Below are 13,049 nucleotides of genomic sequence, written 5' to 3' on the forward strand. Positions count from 1 at the left end.
AACATGTCCCCAAAGGCAATTGTGTATATTCTTTGACTTGGCTATAATATGACCAAGTTTCTATCCCAAACATATCAAAGGAAAAAAAAAGGAACCCATATATACAAAAATATTTATAAGAAGCTCTTTTTGAGGTAGCAGATAGCACAGTGGATCTGGAGTTGGGAGATCCTAAGTTCAAATATGACCTCAGACAATTCCTAGGTGTGTGATGACTCTGGGCAAGGCATTTTACTCTGATTACCTAGCCTACAGAATTGACATATATAGCCTTAGAATTGACACTAAGACAGAAGGCAAGAATTTAAAAAAATAAAAAAAAAAAGAAGCACAAATTTTTGTGGTGGCAAAGAACTAGAGTCTAAAATGGTTGAATAAATTATAGCAGAAGAATGTAATGGAGTGCTGTAAGAAATGCTGAAGGGGATGGTTTTAGAGAAACCTGAGAGGACTTGTATGAACTGATGCAGAGCAAAGTAAGCAGAACGAGGGAAACAATTTATTCATTAACAACGACAGAGAAATGACAAACAATTTTAAAAGACATAAGAATTCTGACCAACACTGACCATCCATGATGGCAGAGGACCAATGATGAACCACAATCACTGCCTACCTCCTGAGAGAGAGGTGTTGGATTGAGGGGGCAGATGGAGACATATTTTGGATGTGACCAATGAGAGAAATGTTTTGTCTGACTATGGCATATTTGTTTTGAACAAAGATTTTGTCTTTCTTTCTTTTTCAATGTGGTGGGGGGTTTGGGAGTTGGAGTGAGGGAGGATGATGGTGGGAGAAAAAAAATTTTCTGTATTAAAAAAAGGGTAAAAAATATTGAGGATATAAGTACAAAGTGAGCCAAAACAACAACAAAAAAATAAACAATTGGTCAGCCAGCCTCCACTTAATACATTGACCAATGTGAAATTAAATCATTCTTACAAAGTAGAAAGGCAAGTATCCTGGTATCACTTGGAGGCCAGGATCCTAAGCAATAGCTCACATCCTCAACCAGAGGCTCCACGTGGATTAAGGTGGGGACACCGAGTCCCCAAGCATTCTTCAGGTCAATGTTAGCTAGAGAGGAGTATTAGAGGAGGCTTGGAATAGCTACAGAAAAGACTGTTGGGGTCAGTTTGGTTACTATGATGGAAACATTCCCAAGAGAATCCTAATGACCACCTCCCTGATGTGACTTCTCTGGATGAAAACATTTCCTGTCAGACTGGAAAGTCAAATCATAAAAACTTTTTCTGAGAACTATCTATGTGTAGGGCCTCATGTTTGAGTTATAGAATTAGCAGAATTTTGGAGTTTTAAGGGACCTCAAGAAGCCATTAAGACCAAATTCTATCTGAACTGAAATCCCCTCAACAAATGGCCAATCAGTCAAAGCCTAAATACCTCATATGATGAAGAATTTATTATCCCAACTGGGGAGACAAAAATGGAGAAGCCCTAATTCTTGCCAGGGCAGAACATGGCTTTTTCTGGGCCAGTAGAGGGAGAAATTACTTCCAGCTTAGGGATCTGGGAAGGTTTCATGGAAGTGATGGCATCTGAAATGGACCTGGAAGGATAGACAGGGTAAGAAAAGGAGGGAAGGGAGAGAGGCAGAAAGAAAAGAATGTGCAAAGACTTGGAGATGGAAATGGATGGAAATAATTTGGAGAATATTAAATTGTCTACTTTGGATGAAGGAAGGACAGGAGATACAAGGCCTCTCTAATTTTTACCCATCGCTTCCACTTCTGTGTTTTGGGGCCAAACAGAACAAATCTAATCTAAATCTTCTACATGACAGTCATTTAGATACCTGAACCCAGATACTGGGTTCTTCATCCCCAGTTCTTTCAATTGCCCCTTGTGTGAATCCCTCTCCAGTTTTCTCACCCCTCTGGATGAGGTTCTTTGGACCTGATGACTACTAACAATGTCCTTCCTAAATTTGGCACCCAAAACTGGGCATGAAGCTGCTGCCTCAGTATGACAAGTAGAGGATAGCAGGACTCTATCATCTCCCTCTTTCTGGACATTATATAGCATCCAAATGCAGCCTAACACTGTGTTTGCTTGTTGGGCTACTATGCCCCAAGGCTGATACACTGAACTTGCAGTTCCCTCAGACCCCTGGATCCTTTCTCAGGATCTGTTGCTTAGTGACACTTTCCCATTTAGTATCTCATTTGATCCTCATTTGATCAGATGTCTCTGGAGGTCAGCAGGGCAGTGACTATGCTCCCCATTTTTATAGGTGAGGAATCATAAAATTAGAGGGTTGGAGGGGGGGGGCATGGCTTCCCTCAGGTATAACCTTTACATATTTACATAGGATATCCTAAACAAATGGCTATACAGAAAACAAAAACTGAGAGAGGCTGAATAATTTGTTCAAGGCTAAATAAATAGCAAGCTCAATGGGTGAAGTAGTACCAGAAACCCAGGGGGCCCGAGACGCCTCCTCCAGAGATCTTTCTATCATTCCTACTGCCTGCAGAGGCAATGAGCCAAGGACACATTAACCTAACCAAAGGGCAGTCAGGCTCTTTGGTCCTTCCCTCAAGGGGCTTGGCCTCTTACCTTCTTGCCATCCTTGTGCATGTACTTGGCTGTCTGTTTGGCCAGCTCCGTTTTCCCTGGTGGAGAGAGGAGAGGAGAGGAAGGAAAGAAGTCATTTCTTTTCCATTAACTCTCACTTCTTAGTTCTAAAGGCTCTATCTACACTTATTGCTAAGGATAGAAAGATGACTATGGATCCCTCCTTACCATTGAGCAGGAGGGGAGAAGACTCAAAGTAATATAAGGGACTGTAGCCCTAGTTAGGCCATAAAGGCACAGAGGAAGTACATCCAGAGTGTGGGTTAAGAGATGCCCTTGAGAGTGAGGGTGGGGAAGGAGGTTCAAAAGGCAGATAGGGGAGACAAGATATGCCTGCTGAGATGGCAACAGTAAGTGGAGATATTTGGATATGGATGTGATAACCAAGTTTAACTATAGCATGGGAGAGCTAACATTGTGAAATAAGGCTAAAAAGATGGATTAGGATCAGACTGGGGAGGACCTTTAATGGTGGGCTAAATAATGTATTTTTTCCTATAGGAGATAGGGAGTTACAGAAGGTTTCTGAGCAGGGGAGTGATATAGCTAGATCTCTGCATGAGAAAGATTATTCTGGCTGGTATGTGGATAAACTGGAGAAGGGAGAGACTGGAGGCAAGGACCAGTTGGGAGGCATTACACTGTCTAGGCAAGAAGCCTGAGAGCCTGAATTAAGGTGATCCAGACTGGGGATTGGGGCGAAAGAGCAGTAATGGCCTGTGGCTTGCTGCCTGTGCCCCATCCCATACAGGAGTCATATTCAGACCCTAGCAGCAGCCTGGATTTCTTCCTTTAGAATCCAGGCTTTCCCTAATCCTTTAAGTCCTACCTGCTCCAGGAAGACCCCCTTACTAACTTCCCATTTTGCCTTCTCTACATTCCTACAGGGCACTAAATCAGAACTATCCTTCCTCATATCCAATGGTGTTTTGAGCCTTGCTTTTCCCAGACTGTGAACTCCCTTAGGGAAGGGCCCAAGTCTCTCTTTCCTTTCTCCTTCCCCAATCTTAGGATCTGGTGTTTGTCAGTAAATCCTGAAGCTGTAATGAATGAAATTATGCCACCATTACTAAGAAATATGATGACCCCCCCCACTCCCATCCCAAGAGGATCTGGTATTACTCCTTGGTGGTTAATTACAGGAGATCCCAGTTTCTAGGTTAGGTAAGGATATATAGTCAGGTCTCAGTTATCTGTACTAATGGAAAGCAGTGGGGTCCTTTGTGTCTGGCTTGGGAGTCCAACTAGGACGCAACTTTCCTTCCTGACGCAGATTTTCTCTGCTAAATCAACATGACTGTCTATCCTGAATAATACATTGCTAGCCAGCACACTGGACTGGCAGGTGTGGAGACCAGCTTATGCTTAAGAACTATATCACAGATAATTCACTACATAGAGATGTCATGAGCAGATAACTGAGTTGATATCTGCTAAGGGAAGAGATTCTAAAGTGCTTCAGATCTCAATTCTTCTAGCCGTTCTTTTATTATTGATACTTCCTAAATAAGAGGGGAATATTGGAATAAAAATAACAGAACCTGGAGAGACCTTAAAGACTATCTAGTCTAAAACTCTTATTTTAGAGGTTATAGAAAATGGGGTTCAGAGAGGAGAAGGAATTTGCTCTAAGTTCCATAGCAAGTCAGCTGGAGAACCCAGACTTGAAAGCAAGGCTCCCTACCTCTAGGCTCAGGGCTCTACCTCTCACACTGTCCTTTCGCCTTCTGGGTTATGTCAAGCCTGGGGACTCAGTGGTACAGGGATTGGCTTCCACAGGGCTCACTGACAGGAGCCTTGACTAAGAGTGGGAAGAATGTGGCCGGACCACCAAGACCTTCACAGTTGACTTCACTTTCACAGTTTGGATCCTTAGAGCCAAGGGACATTTTGGATGGGAGAGGCCAAAGCTGAACCTCACCCTGAAGCATTGCCTCAGTCTGCAGGGGGCGCACAGTCTGGCTTTGGATATGGAACATAGTCTGACCGCAGAACGCAGTCTGCTTGAAGAGGATCAAATATGAAAATGCCTGGGAGGGCCAGTAATGTGCTATGGGTAATCAATGTGGTCTGGGGGGATAAGAGAGGGCTTCTTGGAGCAAGGGGGATTTGAAGGATAAGAAAGGCAAATGATGATAGTAATAACTGACACTGTCTAGTTTTTTAAAGGTTACAGAGCACTTCATATACACCATTTCATTTGAATTTCATAAAAATCCTGAATAAGTTCTCATTTTGCAAATAAGGAAACTGAGGCTCAGATCAGCTAAGCACTTTGCTCACAGTCTTATAAGCTAACTGGCAAATAGCAGAGGCAAGATTCAACCCCAGGTCCCTCCTGACATCTTGTCTCATTCTCTGACTCTAGATTTTCTTAAGAAGAGGATGAGAAAGGCCTGCTTCTTGGGGAGGACTGCCTGGTATTTGGGGGACTGGCAGGACAAAGGGCACTGAAAGCAGCAGCTTTGACCCTGACATGGTCAGTGTGAAAACACATCTAATCCCTCACCAAAAGTAGGTGATAAGGGCCGAGTAGTCCTGCAAATCACTTTTCTGTTTCCTCTCAGAGGCATAAAATGTGAAGATAGGGGTTCTTCTCTGGGGGCATTCGTGGCCTCTAGGTCTATGTTGAGGAAGCCTTAATGGACATCTAAACCATATGGCTCTAATTTTTCCTGTGATAGTGTGGGTCTGTATGGAGCTGAAGATACTATGAATCTCCTTTTCTCCTGTCAGCGACTCAGCCAGGCTACCTGTCACACCAGGCCCAGAGAGGCAGAGCAGGGACTCAGGTCTGAAATAGCCTACAGGCAGCTTCTCAGTCTTTCAGTCAAAGGAAAAGAGCTGAGTTATCCATCAATCCATACAACAGATAATGTACTGGCCACAGGCTGTTTTCCACTGCACTGAATCCAGTAAGAATGGCCAGAGCACCTTCCTCCTATATACTTAGCAATGGGTATCACTGGGTCTCTCTCTCTGATTTCTTCAGGTGTTCTTTGTGCTAATCCTAAAAGAATTGGAGGGTGGCTGTGGGAGCAGAAGAGATGGCCTGGAGACTGACATGGCAGCTGCAAATGATCTCCAGAGCAGCCAGTCTCCAGATGGATAATTGAGAGCTGGCCAGATTGGGGTCTGCAAATTATCAAGGGGGAACTGGAGGCAGGAACATGGAGCCTTCCATGGAATACACACATATCTGGAAATCAGTTTTGGCTAAAAGTCTGCCCCATTGCTGTCTGAGCATGGGGTTAAAATGTTCCTCTTGGACTTTCCTTTCCACAAAATTCTTATCCTGGCCAAACTGGATGATTGTCTTCTAAACATGACCTGGATTTTCCTGTTCTTAATCCCTCACCAGGTTCCTGATGCTCAGGATGTCCTCCCTTCCTCTTTATTTGTTGAAATACCCAGTTCAAATGCTACCTCCTCTAGGAAGTATTCCCTGATCTTAAATCTTAAAATTAAAACTTCCAAAGGTCTGTGTCCCTGAAAACCTGAACATGTAACACTGAAGATTTTTGTTATCTATGTTGGGGTCTTAAGCTCTCTATGCTTTATGACAAACTCCATGAGGCCCAGAATATCTTCCCTTCTCATGTTCTCGCTCTCTCACTTGTTCTCTCTCCCCCTCATTCCTTCCCTCCCACTTTCTCTCTCTCTCCTCCTCTTTCTCAGTGCCCTCCAATGCTTAGGATTTGTGATTTTATGATTGTGAGCATTCTTTCCACCAGCTCAGGCTGAAATCCATCTACAACTTAGTGGGTGATCTTCAGCTTACAGGTTAGCCTGGGACCTGGCTCTCAGAGTAGCTCTCAGTATTGCTCGTTGTTTAGACTGTGAGCCCTATGAGGGCAGGACATGTGTCTTACCTAAACTTTTTATTTCTCCTATTACCTGAGCACTGTGCTCTCTACAAGGCAGGCACTCGGTTGATGTGGGCTAAATTGGATCAATTTGATCCTGATCATTTTGGAGCTGGATCCTATACTTCCCTTTCCCCTCCAACCTCAACTCCACCTCAGGGCAGGAGACAGGCCTTGTAAAATCTTTCGGGCTGGGTGTGTATGTGGCCGTAGCTGTTCCAGTCAAAAGCAGGCTGCCCTTTCCCCTCTTTCCCACCCCTGCAGGCTCTGTCTTCCATCTTTGGCTTGGTTTACCTATCCCTGATGATCCCAAGAAAAGGAAGACAAGTGGGTGTTCCTCATCGTACCAGCCATTCTCCTTCCTCCGGATTGCTGCAGCCAAACACAGAGAAAAGGGGGTAAGCAGGGAGGCAGATAAATCAATGACACAGAAGCCGGGATGATTATCACTAAGTATACAATATGTTTTACTGTTCCGTGCCCACTCAAAGTCCTCGCTACCATTAGTGCTGCCTAATTTGATTAGCCAGCAAGGCCCCCAGAGACACCTAATCAGGTTAGCATGGATTTGGAAAGCTGCCCAGAGCAGATTTCGGATAAAGTTTTCCAGGATGAGCACTCAACGTTGCCAGGGAAACTGAAAGGCGGGTGGATGGTGAATGAAGGCAGAGGATAAGGGGAGGTTGGGAGGGGCAGGAACAATTCACGGGGGCACAAGGGAGAATTCGAGGAGCTTGACAGCTCATGTTCGTCACCCATATCCTTTGTGAGAAATTCATAGGCTCATAAGATTGAGATTGTCTAGTACAATCCTTCACTTTAAAGCTGGGGGAACTGAGGCCAAGAGAGGAGAAATATTTTGTCTAAGGTCACCTAGACAATAAGGAGCAGAATTGGGATTTAAGTCCACATTCTTTTTCCACTATGGGACACCGTCTCTTTGGCAAGATAGGAGAATGAAAATTGAACCCTGGGCCAGGGCAGACAAGAAGCCAAGCAGGCATAGTGGAGGAAGATATAGGTATGGCAGGGTGGTTTTGTTCTTTCTTAGACAAGAAGGGAGGAGAATGGAGGGGAGATATGGATGTTGGAACAGGGAAACCACCAATAGTGTTTAGGGTAGCACTGACAGCCTTTTTTTATTCGTGGTCCTTAGGAAAGTCACAGAATCTCAGGATTGGAAGGGACCTTAAAAGTTTATCTATGGGGAGTTAGGTGGCTCAGTGGATTGAGAGCCTGGCCTAGAGATGGGAGGTCCTGGGTTCAAATCTGCCCTCAGATACTTCATAGCTATGTGACCTTGAGTAAGTCACTTAACCCCCATTGCCTAGCCCTTACCGCTCTTCTGTCTCGGAACCAATACACAGGATTGATTCTAAAATGGAAGGGAAGGGTTTAAAAATAAAAAAAGGTTAACTAATCAAGTCTTTTTCCAAAGATAGGAATTTCTTCTACAGCAATCTTGACAGGATCACAAAATGTCAGAGACCTTGGATCACCTAGCCCAGGGGGTCTTAACCTGGGGTTCTGGCTATATTTCAGGGAGTCTATAAACTTGAAAAGGTAAAAAAAATTACACCTCTTAATTTCAATATAACTGGCTTCCTTTGAAATCCTATGAATTTTACTATTTGCATTTTTAGATATTCTGAGAAGGGGTTTATAAGATTCCTTAGAATGTCAAAGGGGTCCATGAAATAAAAAAAGGTTAATGATTCCTGATCTATTTCACCCCACTGATTTATAGATGAGGACATGAAAACTCTGAGAATGATGGGCTCAGCTTAAGTTCACATTGTGGACATGTGGCAGATCAATCAGAATCTGGAGCATTTGACCTAAACTGTATTGAACATGTAACCTGTGTTCAAAGGGTTTTACATATTTTTTTATTTGGTCCTTCAGAGTTGGGGGACTCAGAATCTCATGAAGTAATAAGTTCTGCTCTGAAACAGCTCTAATGATTAGTAAATTTCCCTTTAAATTGGGCTGAAATTTGCTTCTCTGTTACTTCTTTCCATTGGCCCTAGTTATGCTGTTTGTAGCAGCATAAGGCTAGTATTTCTTCCATTTTGATTCCTGGCCTAAGTCTTCTCTTTTCTATCACCATTCTTGGCCTGTCTTCCACTCTAGTCTTACTCTGAAGATCAGTGGAAGAAAATGAGGATGTTTAGCTTAAAGAAGGGAAAGAAATGTTCTTGATGCCTTTCACAGGCTGACATATCAAAAAGAGATTGGCTTTGTTCTTTTTGGTCCCAAAGGACATATCTAGGATTAATTAATGGGTTCAAGGAGCAGAAAGGAAAAATAGAATTAGAGCTATCCAAAGGTAGGATAGATGGTCCTACCTTATGGGAGAACTCGAAGCAAATCTGAATGTTGGTTGTTACAGAAAATCTGGCATCTGGGAATGAAGGTATTGTTCTAGATGTACCCTTCTAATCCTAGGAGAGAGTAAGCATGTTTCCCTACATTTCCTATTCTACAGGATAAATAGCTCATGATCCTTCAAGCAATCTTCCTGTGAGATGATTGCCAGTCTCCCTATACCTCTTCTAGTTTCTGGCCCTTGGAAACACAAACATGACCAAAAGTTCACCAATGAAAGGGAAGCATGGGGTTTGGGGTCAGGGGAGTCAATAAATGATGCTCACTGGGTTTGGATTACAGCAAACCACACAATTATCAAATCTGCACTACGCACCTCCTAGGTCCTGGCCTAGCTTGGAGGAGAAAAGAGTTGAGAGATACCAGATTCCTACACAAGAAATAACTAGAAAAAATGATGGGCAATGAATAATCAATGTATATGTGAGTAAAAAAATTAATATCATTCAGGTGGGCAACTGTGTCTTTACCTTTGTGTTTATTCCCTTGACTAGTTTTTACATACACAGTCTTTTAGTGCCTACCATGGCTACTTACACACAGCCGGAGATAATAATAATAATGATAAACATATATATATATTACAAGGAATTAGACAACTACTCATGTGAAAAAGACCGGAAGGTTTTGGTTGTCCTTAGCTGCAATAAGGCTAGAATATGAAGTATGACAGCTAGGTGGCACAGCTGACAAGAACATGGTCCAGAGTCATGAAGACCCAAGTGCAAATTTAGCCCCTAACACTTAGTAGCTATCACTCAGCCTATGCCTGCCTCAGTTTCCTCAACTGTAAAATGGGAATAATAGTACCTGCCTCCCAGGATAATTGTGAGGTTCAAATGAAAAAAATATTTGTAGAGTACTTAGCACAATGCCTTGTACATAGTAGCCACTTAAATGTTTGTCTCCTTCCTTTGTTTCTATAGCTCTTAAACATGTAAAAGTAATCTTTCAATACTTTAAGGGCCCATAGTTTCATTATCTGGGTGGCTGCACCATGACCACTACACCCCTGTTTTAGCAGATGGCTTAGAGGCTGCTGAGGTCAAAATAATCTTCTGGTGGCCTATACTCTATTCTTTTCCTATTTAGCTGTGCTGGCCCTCAGGTGGACAGAGGTTGTCAGCAGGCATAGATTAGGGTGTGTTGCAGTGGGAAGAACCCAGAGCCTAGCTTGCTATGAGTTCTTGGATAAGGTCTCAATTTCCTTACCTGACACATAAATGCCTTGGACTAGATGATCTCTAAGGTTCCTCCTCCAAGGCACAGATTGCCAGGTTATGGCTCTTTCAGAGAGAACAGCCCTGACTGCCTATGTCAAGGACATTATAGGAGTCAAGGGTTCATACTCTGCTTGGGTCTACTGTTCTTCCTCCCTAATGCTATGCCTCTGAAAGAGCTTTTTAAAATTCTATACAGAACTCACTGAGCAGTCAATGCCACTAAATCTGAGAGTATGGTTTGTTTGGGGCCCAGTGTAAAACCGGTGAAATGTCAACCTTTAAGCAATTACAACTGGGGTACTTCTAATGAGGTCTGAGGAGAAAAATAGGTGGGTGGATAGAGGCTGACAGAATGAAAAACAGTAACGGGAAAGACGGACTGGGAGATAGGGAAAGGTATGGCATGGCCTAGTAACTAGGGAGAAGGCTAGGAAACTCAAGACACCTCAGGAGGGCTAGCTGGAATGCATGTGACATGACTTCTTTGGGAGAGAAGCCTTCTCAAACCCAAGACCAAAGCTTTAGGGAGACCTAGGGGCTCTGGCTATGGAGGCAGAGGAAATATAGGGTATGCTTTACACCAGTCACCTCTGTGACCCATTTTGTATAATCAATCTCACAGTCTAAGAGTTGAAAGGTACTACTGAGGATGGCATCTAGGTTATCCTTTGCCTCTATAACATTCCTGACAAGTGCAGACTAACTTCAGTTTAAAGACCGGCAGTAAAGGAACTTGTTCAGTCATGTCCAACTCACTATGACCCCATTTGGGTTTTTTGGGCAAAGATATTGGGGTCTAGCACATTTTACAGATGATGAAATTGAGGCAAACAGTGTTAAGTGATTTGCCCACATAGCTAGTAAGTGTATGAGACCAGATATGAATTCAAGTCTTCCTGACTCTAGACCTGGCACTCTATCCACAGTGTCAAGTAGCTGGGGAACTCACTAGGGAACAGTCATTGCACTCTGGGACAGTTCTGTTACCAAGTTTTTCCTAGCACAGAGTTAAAAACGGTTTCTTTGTAATTTCCAGTCTCTATTCTTGGTTCTGTTTTTTTGGAATAAGTTAAGAGGTTTAGCGTGTCCTCCCCTTAGAAGCCTTTTGAATGACTATTTTAAGGCAGTTCTTTCCTCTGTAAGCTTTTGCTTATAGAGCCCGTGGTCTAGCTGAAGCCTTTCAAACTCCCTAAGGACATAAGGGTAGCTTGGTTTCCTGCTTTCATAGGCTTTTGTGTGCAGTATTCCAAGGATTCTTGTTGGGGGAGGAATGAGTATTTCTTGGGGATTCTTGTTTGGGGGAGTGCTGTACTTGATCTCTGAGAACAATATTCTGTTTTGCCAGTCATTCACTGTCTTAGTAAGTCACTAGACAAACCCCTGGTATTCACATAATACTTGGGTACTGTGAGAAAAGATGAAGCAATGTTCCTTCTAGTCTAGTTGAGAAGGAAGAACTGGAAAAGGTGGTGAGCAGTTAGGCTGATCTCTTGCTTAAACGTGCCAAGATCATTTCTGCCTTCACTCATCTTCTTTCTTCCACTGGGGAGTTCTTTCATCTTCTCTGTCCTAACTAGGGTCAAGCTCAAATATTATGCTACCTGAATTTTTTCCAAGACCTCTAGCCCATATGGATCTTTCTTTCTACTGGATCTCTACAGATCTTCAGGGTCTGTATAAATTCTTTTGGTCTTGACACTTATTTATTTATTTAAGAAAATTTTGCCATTCTACTTATGTGCCTCTTATGAAATTACTCAATAAGTGACTAACTGCCAGAGGAGAAGAAAAGATGGAAGCCAGGGAAGAAGAACAATATCAGGGCCATTAATATTCACAAAGGAGATGAGATTGGTGGTGAACATTGGACCTCAGAGGATTTTTTTAAGTTAAGAAACATGTAAGGAAAAAAGCTTCCTACTTGAGGTAACAGTGTAACGGAGAAGGCAGAACTACTTGACCCCAATTTTCCTTACCAAGGAGAATGATCTTCAAACTGGGAAGGATAAGATAAAAATGGCTAAGAGGGATCTGAAAATAGAGATAAGGTGGTGAGAGCACCAGGGGTCCTCAATGAGCACAAGTCACTAGGCCCAGATCATGACATCTCAGGGGACAGAAAGAACTGTTTCAAATTATATAGTAGTAAGTTTGACTTGGATTTTAGACCTGATCATTAGAGAGAGAATTTGTTTGCATGAAAAATGACAAGTGGTCATAACCAAGAGCCAGACTGGGCTCATCAAGAATGGCCAGGCTAACCTCATTTCCTTCTTTGACAGGATTCATAGACTAATAGATCAGAAGGATGCTATGGACAAAGAATATCTGAATGACAACAAGCATGTGTCAGTATCGCTAATGGCATGCTTGTGGACAAGATGGGAGAATATGGATGAAATGACAGTATAGTAAGGAGAACTGAGGATGAACTGAATAATTTGGACTCCAAAAATCTAGTAATTAATGTCACCCAACCTGGAAGAAAGTCTTTGGTGAAGTGCTCCAGGGATCTGTCTTTGGACCAAATTTGTTAAACAGTTTTATCTTTAATGAAGGCAGAATTGACATGATTAGTAAATATATATATGATATCATGTTGGAAGGGATGGTTAATATTCTAAATATCAAAACTAGAATCTAAAAATATACCCTGACAAGCTGATGCTAACAAAATAGAATATAATATATATTTCTAAATATATAAATATATAGTTCTGCACTTAGAACTTAGTAGTAAAATCATCTACATAAATATTATGCTAAAAAGATTGTGGGGTTTTTAGTGGACTTCATACTCAGTGAATCAACGATGTCAGTGTGATTTTGGGATACATTCTAAAATAGAGGGACTGATGTAGGGATGATGGTTCTGCTGTAACTTTCTGTGGGTCAGATCATATCTGGTGTAGTAAGTCCTGTTCTACACATAAGACTACATATGAAGTTGGGCTGAGGGTTCCCAGGTTGGGAA

The 13,049-nt window shown here is 42.5% G+C and overlaps 1 protein-coding gene across 3 annotated transcripts in view; it reads right to left on the reverse strand.

Annotated features, from left to right (window-relative positions):
• CLPB (caseinolytic mitochondrial matrix peptidase chaperone subunit B) overlaps nucleotides 1–13,049 on the reverse strand; it is a 201,286-nt gene that overhangs the window by 19,203 nt on the left and 169,034 nt on the right. For all 3 annotated transcript variants that reach the window (XM_044668108.1, XM_044668109.1, XM_044668110.1), the window contains 2 exons: nucleotides 6,759–6,836; nucleotides 2,581–2,636 (listed from right to left, as the gene is read on the reverse strand). In XM_044668108.1, coding sequence (XP_044524043.1) covers nucleotides 2,581–2,636; nucleotides 6,759–6,836 — 134 coding nt within the window. The remainder of the gene's footprint in view (nucleotides 1–2,580; nucleotides 2,637–6,758; nucleotides 6,837–13,049) is intronic.

This window comes from Gracilinanus agilis, chromosome 3, assembly GCF_016433145.1.
Source record: "Gracilinanus agilis isolate LMUSP501 chromosome 3, AgileGrace, whole genome shotgun sequence".
NCBI classification, from domain to species: domain Eukaryota; kingdom Metazoa; phylum Chordata; class Mammalia; order Didelphimorphia; family Didelphidae; genus Gracilinanus; species Gracilinanus agilis.